Source organism: Amia ocellicauda, chromosome 18, assembly GCF_036373705.1.
Source record: "Amia ocellicauda isolate fAmiCal2 chromosome 18, fAmiCal2.hap1, whole genome shotgun sequence".
Taxonomy (NCBI): Eukaryota; Metazoa; Chordata; class Actinopteri; order Amiiformes; family Amiidae; genus Amia; species Amia ocellicauda.
The window spans coordinates 9,406,374-9,421,176 of NC_089867.1; the positions used below are offsets into that span (position 1 = coordinate 9,406,374).

Here is a 14,803-nt window from a genome sequence, read left to right on the forward strand (position 1 = left end):
GTATGCGCCTTATTTGATTATCTGTGGCTATCGAGAGAAATGCACTAAAAGGCTTTAGGGTTGCAGCAGTGATATTTATTAATTTACATATACATATTTTATTTTATTGTACTGTGGTGTCCTTGACTTTTCAACCATTTATTTTATGATGTAATGACTCCTGGCTGTGCATTCTGGGAGACCCTGCCAAAACCTTTCTGAACATCCTGCACTCATACCAGCCTTGGGAATTGCAGCAGTGCTGGCCATCTGTCAGACGCACCTACAGAGAGTCACCTGACACTGTACTCTGTGCAACCGATTATACGAGCAAGCCGCACCTGAACAAACTGTTCGGGCACACAAACATCTGTGCAGCGAATTGTGGCGGTGAGGTGACATTGAATCTTCTACACTCGTGGTTAGAAATAAATAAAATAAATACATACATAAACCGGTGACATTGGGGAGGCCTGTCAGCCTTTACACAGCAGCAAAATGATATAATAGTACATAGAGCAATTTATGAACTCTCCAGTGAGAAGGAAATAAAGCACAAACCTGTACAGAAGTGTGCGTATATTCACTTTAGCGTATGTATATATTTATTTTATACAGGCATTTTTGCCTCTTTTGTAATGCACCCACAGTGGATTTACAAACTTTTATTATTTATTTATTACCTATTAAAAGCAACAGAAAAGCTGACTGATGAGTTTACCCCAGCGCCAGTGTTTACCCAATCTGTCATATGAATGTGTGCTCCCTATAAATAACCCCAAGAGTTGGTTTCCTCCTTGCATGCATCCATACATCAGGCAGTACTTCTCACACGGCGACAGGACACTTCAGATTAAAGTCGGGAACAGCTGACCTTTCAGAGTGACACCATGCTACACTTTTGAAGGGATTATACCCGACTGGATCTCAGGTTGCCAGTGCTGGGTGTAAATGGTAACCAATTGGACGCAATGTGCTGCATGTTTACATCCACCGTCTGTCCCAAATACCCAGAGGAATGCTGAGCTGCTACAGGTGTTTCTGTGTGCTGGAGATACAGCGGGGTGCCATCTGTTTATCAGCAGATTTCATGGATCTCGGTGACCTTAAGTAGAGCTTAAAGGTTCATGTTTCAATAGTCACCTTTGAACTGCAGTAGCCTCTGTTGTTTTGTGTTTTTTTTTCCTTATATATATATGAGGCTACTGCAGTTCAAATGAGTGTCATGTTATTACTTTTTATTGTCATCCTGGCCTAGGTAAAGAAAATAACTTAAGCTAAATGAGGTTAAAATCCATGAAACGCATTTAAATTCTCTTCATATAGACAATACTAATACTGTTTATGGACTAATTTCCTGCAGAAAGAGAGTGCACCGGGATCCAGATCAACGAATAGTCTTGCATTCATTATTTTCCCTTCATACAGCATTGTTTAACTTTAACCTTTTAAAATATTGGTAGAAGTTCAGACCTTAAAATAAGAAAGTAATGAGGGATTCTTCAGTTTAATTAGTTCTTTCACAGTTCCAAATTTCAGCTTTAGTATTGATTCATGTTCTATGAAAAATACCTAAAAGCTAAAACTTAAACCATAAACATAAAAACTTGGTTATTGAAGGACATTAGCTAAGCAGAATTGTGTTTACTCGTTAGGATATTTAACTTTATGGTGTAGACAGTTGTGAAGAGGAATACATTGTGTTCTTTGGAACAAAGGAAGTACATTTTGTTGCCAAAACAAACATCCCATGGTCCTGTGTAGTCTACATTTTTTTTTTGTTCCTTTCGCTCTCTCTGAGCAGTTAAAAATATTCAACATTACTTCCCGAGATGGAAATGCAAAACAAGGATTCTAATGAGAGTTTGAAGTGAAAGGAAATCTCAGCTATTTCAGTTTTTCAACATGTTCATCTTGGTCATGGACAACATCTGAAAACTTGAGGTGTATGCTTAGATTAGAACAGTTTTGTATTTCCTTTGACCGTGGCATGTCTTCAGATGGTTTTCCCTGCTTTATTTGGGGAACAAACCTACTGGAATTAAAATTAAACTTTCATTACTAGTCCTGTAATATTATATTATCACATTTATTCTTAGCACATAATATATGATAATCCAAAGCAGATAGTTACAATAGTTTTTACACGTTCTGAAGTTTACTAATAATCTATTACTTATTTGATGTAAAAAAATAAGTTAGATTTAAGGGTTACTGCAATACTTTTTAGGGCTGTCTTCGAAGGTTCGAACGTTCTAAGGTTCGTTCGGTCTCCAGACCTTCTGAGGTTTTTACAAACATTCGAAGGTTCGGCATGTGACACTCAAACCGTTTTTTTTTCTGTTGTTAATAGAAACTGACAATGGGGAAACCCCCACAATACTAAACCACACTTCAGATTTCCCGTATAGCCTATCTAAATTAAAACATTAGATTTGTTTTCTGCCCATAACTTAAATTATTGTTGTTATTATTATTATTATTATTATTATTATTATTATTATTATTATTATTATTTTTATTTCTTGGCAGACGCCCTTATCCAGGGTGACTTACAACATAAGATACAAGTTTTTCTTTTCCTTTGACCGGCCCTAATACTTTTTTCTTTTAATTAAAAGCTAATGAAGAGCAACAGTTAAATGCTATAATTGACAAACTGTTGGAAACTGTAAATGTTTCACATTTCAGTGCAAACTAGTGGGTCAATATCCATTAAAATTATGGGAATATAAACCCTCAGTGGCCTCTTACTGCATCTTGTACACAGTAACATTTACAGTTTCAACCTTCCATTACAGATGACAATGCAGTCGGAGAAAATGTGTTTGCAAAGAAATGAGCAGACGTTTCACATTAAATGAACTGTGAGTGAAGTTTGACAAGAGTGTTCTCCCCACTAATGTTAAAATTAGCTGTTCTTCTCTCTCACTGTTTGGAATATGTACATTTAAAAGGTTTTTTTTAAAGTAGATTTTATATATTTTTATGTCAATACAAAGCAAAGCCTAAAAACCAAAATAAAAACATGGTCTCAAAACACCTTTTCCTGTTTTGGAAAATCTTGTAGATTTTCATCCTCCTTGGAGAACAATGGGTGAAAATTATGTTCCAGAGAAGGATTACAGCAAACCATGGTTGTATTTCCTTTTTAAAATCAGTATTGTTATTGACTGCATTTAAAGCACAGTTGGGGTATGAATATTTAGTAGGTATGTATTTCATCAGTGATTTTAATTAATTAATTAATTAATTAATTAAGAACTGTGCTGCTTTTAGACTTTTCTTGGCAGTGGCTCTTATGCCATAGCCATTCGCAACAATTTTGCTTCAAAATTCCTGTGTTGTGTGTGTGGTCTGACCATAAAGAACTAGTAAACAGAATATGCCAGATCTGGGTCAGGGTGCAGCATTTAGTAATTAAATAGCTTGGACCGTGTTTGGTGGGTGATTAAAATCCTGTTGGAAGCCAGGGTTCCTGCAGGATTAAAAATAAGAAAAGAAAAGAAAAGAAAAAAGGCTTAATTAATGATAGCAGTGCTGAAAATGTACCTTCTGATTTTACTTGAGGGAAAATATTAGGAGTTACAGCTTGAGCAAAGCCTGAAAAATTACTTTTGAAAATGTGGAGGCTTATATTCTCCATAAAAGAAGCAACAAGCCATAACAAATGATTTTCAAATAGTATTGTTTTGGTATATAAAAGTGGGGTAGAAGCGCAATGTACTTTGTGTGCTGCATTTACAAGTTTTTATTTTCTTTTTTTGTTTTAGGATTTTTAATTATTTTTTAAATTTGAAAGACTTTGCATTTCAGTTTGTTCCATGAAACATGATGATAAGGTCAGATTGCTATTTAACTTTGAGTATATAGCCACAATTAATAAAATACTATAAATATCTTATCTGGGTCAAATGAGCACAATGTGGAATCACACTCATTTTTTGGCCAACTAAGAATTACAAACTGCAGTCTGATGGAACAGAAGTTCCAAACTTGTAACGGGTTGCTCTGACATTTTCAATTGTATCTCAATCTCAACTTTTAAACTGGTGCCTGTGTTGTTACATTCTTGGGCATATCAAATGTAAGCATATGTTTATGTGATATATGCTTTTATTAATGCAGAAATAGTATGAGTTGTATAGTTTGTGTTAACATTCTATAATTAAGTAAGATGGTATTTTTAGAAGAAAATTGCACTTAAACACAACTGAAAATGTACTGAATTAGTGCCAGTTGCTGTACATGCAGTGGTAAACAATATACAGATACATGCAACGCCTAGAGAAAAAGTAGCAGAATATACGATATATCAATAAACTGGCTGGGCAGTGAACTGGGACTGAAGTTATTACATTGCTGTCATAAAAAAATATTAGTATAGTGACTGTCAAGTCAACCAACCCAATCTGTTTGTGATTGTTTTCTGTTTTTGAAGAGATGCTTCTCTTATAGAAAGGGAAAGGTTTATGACGGTATAAAAGCAGTAAGTGACTGAGCTACTCAATCTGCCAATTGTAATGAAGTGACTATTAACTATTAAATGAGCTTTTTGCTGCAAAAGCTTCTTTGAGTGCTTTTTCATTAAGACCTGTTTCTGTATGTTGTGTAGTATAACACGTTTCAGTAAATAAACCATAAAACACAGAAAGCACAAATCAACATAATTAATGTGCAACCAGTTTTCGGTTTTAGCCAAGATAATTAAGGCCAAACCTGCCTTCTCCAAATGTGTGTTATCCAATTCCCTGTGTCCGATGCATACATCAAAAGCTGAACAGTGCAATTATACCGTACATAGCTATTGGCAAGACAACTGCTGGCTACAAAGTTTTTCAATTGTATCACTTTTATTTATGGTCACACAATTATTTGTTTGAAACAATCTTCAGTGTTTTTTTAAGGAAAATATCTAGCCAATGCCTTGCTACACTATAATATAATTCTGTGCCTTAATACATGCGAATTGTAGGCTTCGCCACTAATTGTTATAGCAATCTGTACGGGTGTATTATAGCTTAAATAAGCCAAGGGCAAGGAATCGTTTTTCTTAAAATGCCGTGGATTATGGGTCATGGGTTAAGTGTGTGATGTGTGGTGGGATTTAGTCAAACAACTCTTCAGAACCTAAACTTAAAGCTACTGAGGTCTAAAACATGTATTGTCCCTTCAGATGTCATTTCTAGAAAGCAGTCTGTTGCTTAAAGTTAATGACTGCTTTGCCAATTAATGCCACAAAGCAAAGGGAGAGAAAAAAGAAAGTGTTGTGAACTGCCAGGAATGGACCTATCCTTGTAAAGGATTATTAATAGTATAAACCAGAAATCTCTCTTTGATCATTGGTGTGTGTGGCTTTTATGAGTATGAAATGAAACAATACAAGTAATTAGTAGCTTAGGAACTGAGATCAGAATGTACAAATATACACATGGAAACAGAATCACGAAAGCACGTTACTACGCCTTGAGGTAACCTTTTTTTTTTTTTTTTTTTTCAAAATCACGGAATAACCCTTCTTCGTTTGCACAAGTCAACTTGTGATTTTTACACTGCAGTGTTTTGAATGGCCCTTCCCAAAAAGTCTGTCTCGTGGCCTGTGTGAATCTAGCACACTTAGCCAAGTCAGTCCCAGGCTTTCAGAGAGCACAGACTTTTCTTGCAGTTGGTAATTCATCATTCATTCTCAGTAAATGTTATCCCTTGGCTCTTTTGATTCATTTATTTATTTTTTCCCAAGTGCCAAAACTTGCAGGTGAACAAGTCCCACTATGCTTCCATTATCAGTTGCTGTAGATAAATAGTTGATTGTAGGTATTCATTTGCAAACATCCTGTGTATTGTAACTGAAATATATATATATATTTTTTTGTTGTTGGTTATTTATGTACTCTAATGCATGTGTTCTTGGAATTCTACTTAAGTTATCAGCAAGTTTTGAGAGTTGGGTGTTTGTCCCCATGTGTTAGACACGTACACTCAAGTGTAGTATTTTATATTGCAAGCCACTAGTGTGCAGTGTTGTTTGACTGCTGGTGTACTTCAACACTTTAGAGTTTGACAATATTTTCAATGCAGGCATTGTGAATTGTATGTCTCTAGCCAGTATTTACAATAGTAACAAGAATGTTAAATACACATATGTGACATATTACCACTACAATTCTTATTTTTTGTATATACACGTTTGCGCAGAGATTTGAGTCTCATTACATTTAGTCAAAATCTTTTAAGTAGACTTTGGTTCCTGTATTGAACTTTTGTTAATGTTTTTAAAGTGGAATTATTCTCTATGCTGAAAGTACCTTTCGAAAATATCTTGAGCATAGACAAGCAAATTCTTGCAGTTATTCAAGAGAAGACGGGGGTTATCATAGCTTAAAGTAGTTATTTGAACAGCAAAAGCCCCCTAAACGAAAGACTATTTTAGAGGCTTTTAAAGACCCATTGTTTTTATTTAGCCTGAACTGCCCTCGGGCAGATAACCTTTCCACTGCTCCTTCTATATTCATTTATAATTATGCAGTGCCCTGAATTTACAAGTTCTTCACAAATGTAATTTTGTTATTGCAAGTGGAGAGTCTCTCATGAATACACATACATACTCTGGCATATCGCAAAGCATTACTAAACCCTGGGGTTCTTTTCTGCAGACCTTTTTTTTTTTTTTTTTTAAGCTTTTAATTAAGAAATGGTGTAGAATACATCATAAAATTAAATTAGTATTAGCAGGACTTAAGTAACATGCCCAACTCCAGGAGGTCATTATCCCGTGCTGATTTTCAAAGCATATTAAGCTTTATTTATTGAGGTTTCATTTCTTTAAAGTCTACATATTGAGCTTTGCATACAGTATTTTAAAATGGTTTATTTTATGCTAGAACAAGAAAGTTCTGATCTTTTATTTAAAAGATCTCTTTAATCGTAGCTTCTGTAGATTTTGTACACATTCTTGAGTGTGATTATTACCCCCTTTTGAACTGGCTGTTTGAAGCAGAGCTCTAAGCCAGCAAAAGTCTTTCTCCTGCAGTAAACATGTACATTGAGTCGAGTGGCCGCCTACCTGACATCATACAAGAGAGGGCGAAGGCAGGGGTTTATAGAAATTAGCCATAAGTAGATTTCTCATGGAGTTTTTTTTTTTAATCGAAAAGCTCCCTAAAACATGGTTTCAAGAATTGTGGAGCGATGGCATCTTGTTGGAGTTTGATCAGAAACATTTTTTGATATCTGTTTTCTGCAAGCTGTTTGTTTTAAAAATGAAACGTTCAGCTTAACCTCTGCAATAGAACTGCAGTACAGTCTGTTTTCCAGTACATCAGGCTGTTTGTATGCTATGTATTGACCTAAACAAGGTTTTCATTTCCTGTATCATCTGCATTGATTATTTTTAGTATCTGTGAGTTAATCTATCACCTTCCACAAAAGAACATAAGAAGATAAGAAAGTTTACATACGAGAGGAGGCTATTCAATCTCGTTTCATTCATGCTCGTTTGGTGTCCATTAATAACTAAGTGATCCAAGGATCCTATCCAGTCTATTTTTAAATGTTCCCAAATTTTCAGCTTCAACCACATTGCTGGGGAGTCTGTTCCAGATTGTGATGACTCTCTGTGTGAAGAAGTGTCTTATGTTTTCCATCTTGAATGCCTTGAAGCCCAATTTCCATTTGTGTCCCCGGGTACGTGTGTCCCTGCTGATCTGGAAAAGCTCCTCTGGATGGATGTGGTCGATGCCTTTCATGATTTTGAAGACTTGAATCAAGTCCCCACGTAGTCTCCTCTGTTACAGGGTGAAAAGGTTCAGTTCCCTCAGTCTCTCAGTAGGACTTTCCCTTCAGACCTGGAATAAGTCTGGTTGCTCTCCTCTCAACTGCCTCTAGAGCAGCGATATCTTTCTTGAAGTGTGGAGCCCAGAACTGTACACAGTATCCAGATGAGCTCTAACTAGTGCATTGTACAGTCTGAACATTACTGCCCTTGTTCTCAATTCTACACTTTTGACAATATACCCTAACATTGTGTTTGCCTTTTTTATTGCTTCCCCACATTGTTTGGATGGAGAAAGTGAGGAGTCCACGTAGACTCCTAGGTCTTTCTCATGCGATACTTCAACTAGTTCTATTCCTCCCATAGTGTAATTACAGTGGACATTTTTGTTACCTGCATGTAATACCTTGCACTTGTCCACATTGAATTTCATCTGCCAGGTGTCGGCCCACAACTGAATATTATCTAAGTCCCTTTGATTAACCTGTGCTGCCGAGATTGTATCTGCTGAGCCACCTATTTTAGTATCATCTGCAAATTTGACAAGTTTGCTAACTATCCCAGAATCCAGATCATGACTATAGATTAGAAGAAGCAAAGGCCCTAATACTGATCCCTGTGGAACTCCACTAACAACAGTTAGAAGCAACTCCTCTAATAGACCCCCTCTGTTTCCTATACATCAACCAGTTCATAATCCATCTACTAACATTACCCTGAATACCTACAGTTTCCAATTTGAGGATCAGTCTTTGGTGTGGAACCTTATCAAAAGCTTTTTGAAAATCAGTATATCATAAAGTATATCATATCAAATGCTTTCACGTGATCTACAGCTGCAGTTGCATGTTCAAAATATTCTAATAAATTAGTAAGACATGATCTGCCTCGTCTAAACCCATGTTGACTATCAACAAGAATATGGTTTTCATTAAGATGCTCCTCTATTTTCTGTCTAATCATTTTCTCCAACATTTTACAACATTTTAAAAGCTCCACACACTGCCACCTTTTTCTTAGGCGTCAATTACTGTTGATGCCATTAACTCTGTTAAATGACAGAGTTTTCCACACACAATGAATACAAATGTAGTGTTTTCCACATGAATAAAGCATATGCTCACCAAGTACTCCCATCAGTATAAGGGTTTTCACCGTGCCCATCATTGAAGAGAGACTGTTGGCTTTTGTCTCCTCTTACAAAAGCCGACCTCGAAATAAACAGGGCGAAGTTGTCAGTGCAATTATGTCTTTATTAATTTTTAATAAAGGTCACACCTGGCTCACCGAACACCAACCAGCAGAAGAAGAGAAAAGCCCCAGTACCCCCGGCAACTCCTGCAGCCTCCTGCAGTCTCCAAACAGATGAAGACTCCTCAGAAGTGAGCAGCAACAGCAGCTCCACAGAGGAAGGGGAGCCGGCAGTCAGCAGCACCAGCACAGAGCAGCCCGAAGCGGCCTCCAATGACAAGATGGAGGAGGCACTGAACAGCACCATGGAGGAGACCGAATCGATGCTGAATTATAAAATGGAAGAAACGGAAAACAACAGACATAGCACCATGGGTAAGAACTTTTTCTTAAGGTTTGGAAATTATTGTCTTTATTTATTTATTTATTTAGATTTACAAATGGGCGAAATGTGTGCTTCTAACTTGTAAATATGATCATATTCTATCTTTTAAGGAAGAAGTGGAATTGCCTAAGTTTAAAACATGCAGTTTTTGAATGACTCCAATAGCAGTGCATTTCAGTATACAAAGTCCCAAGGCTTTGTGGGATATCTGTTTCTGATTAACTAATTAAGAAAATAAGTGTGTTTAGTTTTCTGTGTTAACTATCTTGGCTAGAAGGACTTGAATTAGATAAAACCCTTAGCAATTCTCAGTATTAAATTATTTATCCCTAGGATTATCATAAAATAAAAATAAAATAAATATATAAACTCATGCAAATAAAAACCTTCAGTACTTTTTTTATTTTTTACATACATTTGATATTCTGCAGGGTTTGTGTTGAAGTGTAGTGAATGTTGATCTAAAATAATAAAAGCTCGCTTTTTCAAACCCCAGCCCTCCTCTATGCTCTGACAAATGCATGGAGGCTTTGCAACGAATGCGCCAATGGATAAAACTGAACTTGCCGGTCAGGTTTTCTCGCCTGCCTGTAGGGCTTTTCATGTACGATCAACATCCTGATAAGTCTTGCAGCTGTTCCAATTATTGGAGAGCTATGAACATATTGAGATCTGAACATGGGTTGGTCACATACGCACAGTACAAGTTCTTTTACCAGTTGGCCTTAAGCATCTAATTTCAGCACAGTATAAACTTAAAAACACAAATTCCTGCCGTTCTACACAGTCTGCAATAACCACACACGAGTGGAAGCTCGGATCTAATTGCATGCCTTACATTTTGTACAGTCAGTCCCCAGAAAACCAGGTGAAATAGCAAACTTCTTTCCAAACAGATTGAATATGTCATTCAAGTATGCATCACTATTCAAACAAACCTTTTTTTTTTCTTTCTTTTTCTTTTTTTTTTTTAACATTGTGTAATTTTTCAGTGGCTTCAAACCTGAAATGGATTGCCTGTCAAACTCTGCTGATTTAGCACATATTTCTAGTGAAATGAAAAAGGCAATTGTTATGAAGAAATCGAAATATGGAAGAAGTAGATATGATTACCTTAGACTTCGACACGTGAGACACCACCACAGTTTTCCTTCAGGAGTGTATATATAGAAACCAAAGCGAACTCTATACTATTGAACATTCCCCTCTTCTAGATTACATTAATATAAAAACATTCTTCACCTATAGAGATTATTTTTCAGTTTACTATATTACATGCTAACTTTTTTGTTGTAGTTCTCACAAAGACTGCTTGTTTTTCACCTTTTGAAATAAGAAGTAAACCAAATTATTATTACTATAATTATTTTCTTCCTATAAATCTGAAGTCGGGTACCTAGGACTTAAATATAATAATAATAATAATAATAATATAATGAAATAACAAATTAAAAATAATGCATTAAGTGGGATTCTTCGCTCTGAAACAAACACTACCTGCAGCATGTGTCCAGATTTGTGTAGGTGCTCTTAACTTAGAGCTAAGAACAACTGCAGACAGCTGTGCCAAAGCCAGTAAGAGTTGTGTAGGTTTATCATTTTTGAAAAGGAGGAAGAGAGAAGTTTCTCAATTCTGCCAAGAAAATTCCACTGAAAATGGAAAAGCATGCAGCTTAAACATAATTGGAGACACCTCATTCTCTGACGTTTTACTATGTATTAAAATGCATTTTCGTGTTTTTGTCATGTAGACTAAGTGTAAATTAGGGATTTTATTATTATTATTATTATTATTATTATTATTATTATTATTATTAATAGTCATGTACATTATAGAATTCAACTTGGATTCCCCCAAAAAGTTGTACCTGTTGGACAATGCCATTTTCCCCTTCTGTACTTTTCTGGGGGATAAAGGATTCAGAAGGAAAACAACACATTACATTACAACAACCAAATCAAAACTTATTAAACACCACTGCACAATAATACAAAAACAATACTGTTAAGATCACAAATTGACATTTTTATTATTACATAACTGACATATAACTGCCTCTCTTGTGGGTGTGCGTACATGTCTTTTTTTTTTTTTTCCCGCTCTCACTTATCTCGATCTTATCTCTTCACAGGCAGCTATCTCAAGTGATGGATTTGCTTCATCTACTTTTTCGAAAACTAATATTTCAGAGTAGCAGTCGAGCAAGCCTGTCCTGCTTTTCACATCTGATCAAATATCTACCAGCACTATAACAATACTAATGTTTTTTCTCCTGCAGTTCATGGTGCCAAAAGGCCTAGCAGTCACCATGATCATAAATCACAAGCTTAATTTTCACATTTTCTTTTTTCTCAAAGAGATATCCCAGAAAGCCATTCTTTGTTGAGCGTGTCACGAAAGATCTTTAATTCTTTGTCAGTTTTACTGTATGCTAGTATTACCAAGTATAGTTGCTAAAAGCAGAAGTAACAGGGAGGGGAAAGCCTCAGATGAAATTATACATTATGTAGCTTATAATGGACACAACAATACATCCTGAAAAGCTGCCTTTTGATTCTCGTGCACTGTTTCTGAGTACTGATGCAATCAAATGCTTCGTCTCCCAAAGTAGATGTGCCAAGAGTCTAGATCCACTGTCACAGTGCTAGTTATGATTTCAGTGTTTTTTGGTGATAGCTCTCTTTTCTGATATTGTGAGTTTGCTGCCATTTAGAAATATATCATCCTAATCTGCCTCCAGTAATGTTCCATAAATCTTCGCATATGTCTGTCTTTTGTCGAGTCTTAAATGAAACGGCCTGTGGCATCGTCCTTTGTACAGCGAGTGAATGTGCTGCTACACCCTCTGTTGCTGAATAAGCAATAGTAGGTTTGACTGATATCTGCGACTTCTATGTTCCTCTCTGATGTCATGATATTAATGTGTTCATTTCTTTATTCCAGCAGTGTTGGTACAGTGCAGTACTTGAGTGACTGACATTCAAGCATATAGGCTTGTCCTAACTCCTGATGTTTACTTAGTGTGCAAACTGTCCTACATTTCATTGGATCTTTCCCCATAACGTAATGTGGACCTGAATGTGATAAGCCCCCCCCCCACGCTAATCTTTTAATGTACAAAATACTGTGGAAACAAACTAAACAAAATGGTTCTGCAGGCGTAAAAACAAATGATTAACCTGATGAAATAATACTGTCTTTCAGGATTATGTATCTGTACTACTGTTCAAATGGTGCTCATATTCACTACAGTAAAACTATTTTAGAAAATGCTGTCAAAAGGGTACCAAATAATCTATGTATTTATGAAGTAATTCATACTTGCATATATATTTGTTTGTGTGTGTATATATATAACACGATGGATGGATCATGTACAAGTTGTATGAGATGTTGGAAAGATACAGTGAACATGAGCTTCCTTTGTGCCTGGAATTTGACTATGAGAAAAATTTGATTCAATACAAACTCAGTCTTCAGGGGTCTACGAAATCAAAATATTGAGGATGTCTATATCTCTTATTAAATATATAATAGTGCTACACCAAGACAATGACAAGATCAAAGAAGGTACAAGGATTCATTCTCTCCAGAACTCTTCATGGCAACTCTTGGAGAAGCGTTCAAGACTTTGGACTGGGAAGAAAAGGGAATCAAATTTAATGGCGCTTGTTTGAACAACTTACATTTGCAAAAACAGCTGAAGACCTATTGTCAGATGCAAGCAAGAGAAGGGTGATGATAGGATGGAGTGCATTTGGAAGAAACCATACGCTGTTGAAAGGAAATCTACCAGTTTCCCTGAAGGGAAAGTATTTGATCAATGCATACTACCAGTGCTTACTTATGGATGTGATACCTGACACAGAAACTGCGGTTGACACAAAGAAGCATGGACAGATGTGTGCTTGGAAGAAAAAGAAGAGATAGAAAAATAAATGAATGTATCCAAGAAGAAACCCAAATATGTGACATCACTGAAAGAATGCAAATGTTAAAATGGCAATGGGCTGGACACACTGCAGACCAAAGATGGATAAAGGAATCTATCGAATGGACCCCAAGAGATGGAAAAAGACCTAGAAGACGACCACATAAAAGATGGGAAGATGAAATCATACACTTCCCAGGAGTGACTCAATATGGGTGGGTCAATATGGGCTGAGGGTGATGGTGATAATATACAAGCATAGGGAAAGTGCATAAATACGTACTTACAGCTCTGCATTTTCTTTATTCTCTTTGGCCACGAGGTCAATAAAATATCTGGTCATGTGCCTAGCCCTTATGGTTAACCCCTGACTCCAGAGAGCCGAGGTTTGATAACATCAGTGTTTAGTTTAAGATAAGCCCAGTGGTGTGATAAATCCCCCAGTCTGCCAGGAGCCGTTACTCTTGGTTAAGAGTCTTTCACCCTTTCTTTCACCTCCTGCCTCTCTCCTGCTGCCAGTTGAATCAAATTAGCAACAGTAGACCTTCTCTGCATTCTTTAGTTTTTATGCATTTAATATATATTTCCTTTTTAAATACCAAAGTGTTTGAGTTCTCCTACACAGCTTTCTTCCCTTCGCTAATAACCAGCACGTTCATCCTCTGTTTAGGTGCTGCGCGTCCGGTACCACTAAAGCCTCGCAGGGGTAATGTGCGCGACCCACCCCACTTAGTGCTTCCCCCTCCCCCACCATACCCTCCTCCTTGTCTAGACAAGCACTATATGGACTCACACAGCTCCCAACCACCTGATGGCAAACAGGAAAGCAACATGGAACTGGTGACTCAATGTAGGTCCTGGATAAACTCTTCCATCCATCATTACTGCTCGGCTTTCCTTTTGCGGCCTGTGCTGTGGGCAACTTCCTTTCGCTGGAATCTTCTTATTTATTTTTAAATCTTTTTTTTTTCCCTGTTTCATCACTCATCACTTTTTTTCCCTTCTTTTTCATAATAGCCTTTTGTCATGTTTTCACATAAGGGGAACTGACTTTTGTTTTGTTTTTGCGGCTTTTGAACAGGTCACTGTTGTTAACGATTTTGTTTTTAACTTTTTTTTTTTACTTTTCGGTTTACCTGCAAGGTAGCTGTGAAATGTGATCAAGAGTTAGCAACTTCACTTATCTTGGTTTGCCCCTCCCTCCAGCTGACAGTAAGAGGAAAAAGAGAAAAGCTTTGATGAGATCAGAAAAACAGATTGTGGAACCATGTGTTGCTAAAGCTGGGATTCGACTTGAGGCGTGAACATTTTGTAAAATATATATGTGTGTGTGTATATATATATATATATATATATATATATATATATATATATATATATATATATATACTTAAAGAAACGAATATGTAGAAGGGAAATTTCACTATGGTGTTTTTTGTACTGTATGAAATGATCTATTCTTTTAGTCAGGTGTAGTCTTGACTGCACTTAAGTGTGTGAATTTGAAAAGATTCATTGTTTAGCAACTTTAAGACTCATTGAATA

At 36.4% G+C, this 14,803-nt stretch overlaps 1 protein-coding gene across 8 annotated transcripts in view; it reads left to right on the plus strand.

Moving 5' to 3' along the window:
- Positions 1-14,803, plus strand: part of cobl (cordon-bleu WH2 repeat protein) — a 77,567-nt gene that overhangs the window by 46,741 nt on the left and 16,023 nt on the right. For 7 of the 8 annotated variants that reach the window (XM_066690646.1, XM_066690640.1, XM_066690645.1 and 4 more), the window contains 2 exons: positions 9,022-9,316; positions 13,929-14,108. In XM_066690646.1, the coding sequence (XP_066546743.1) occupies positions 9,022-9,316; positions 13,929-14,108 (475 nt within the window). The remainder of the gene's footprint in view (positions 1-9,021; positions 9,317-13,928; positions 14,109-14,803) is intronic. The other variant, XM_066690647.1, reaches the window with a different exon arrangement.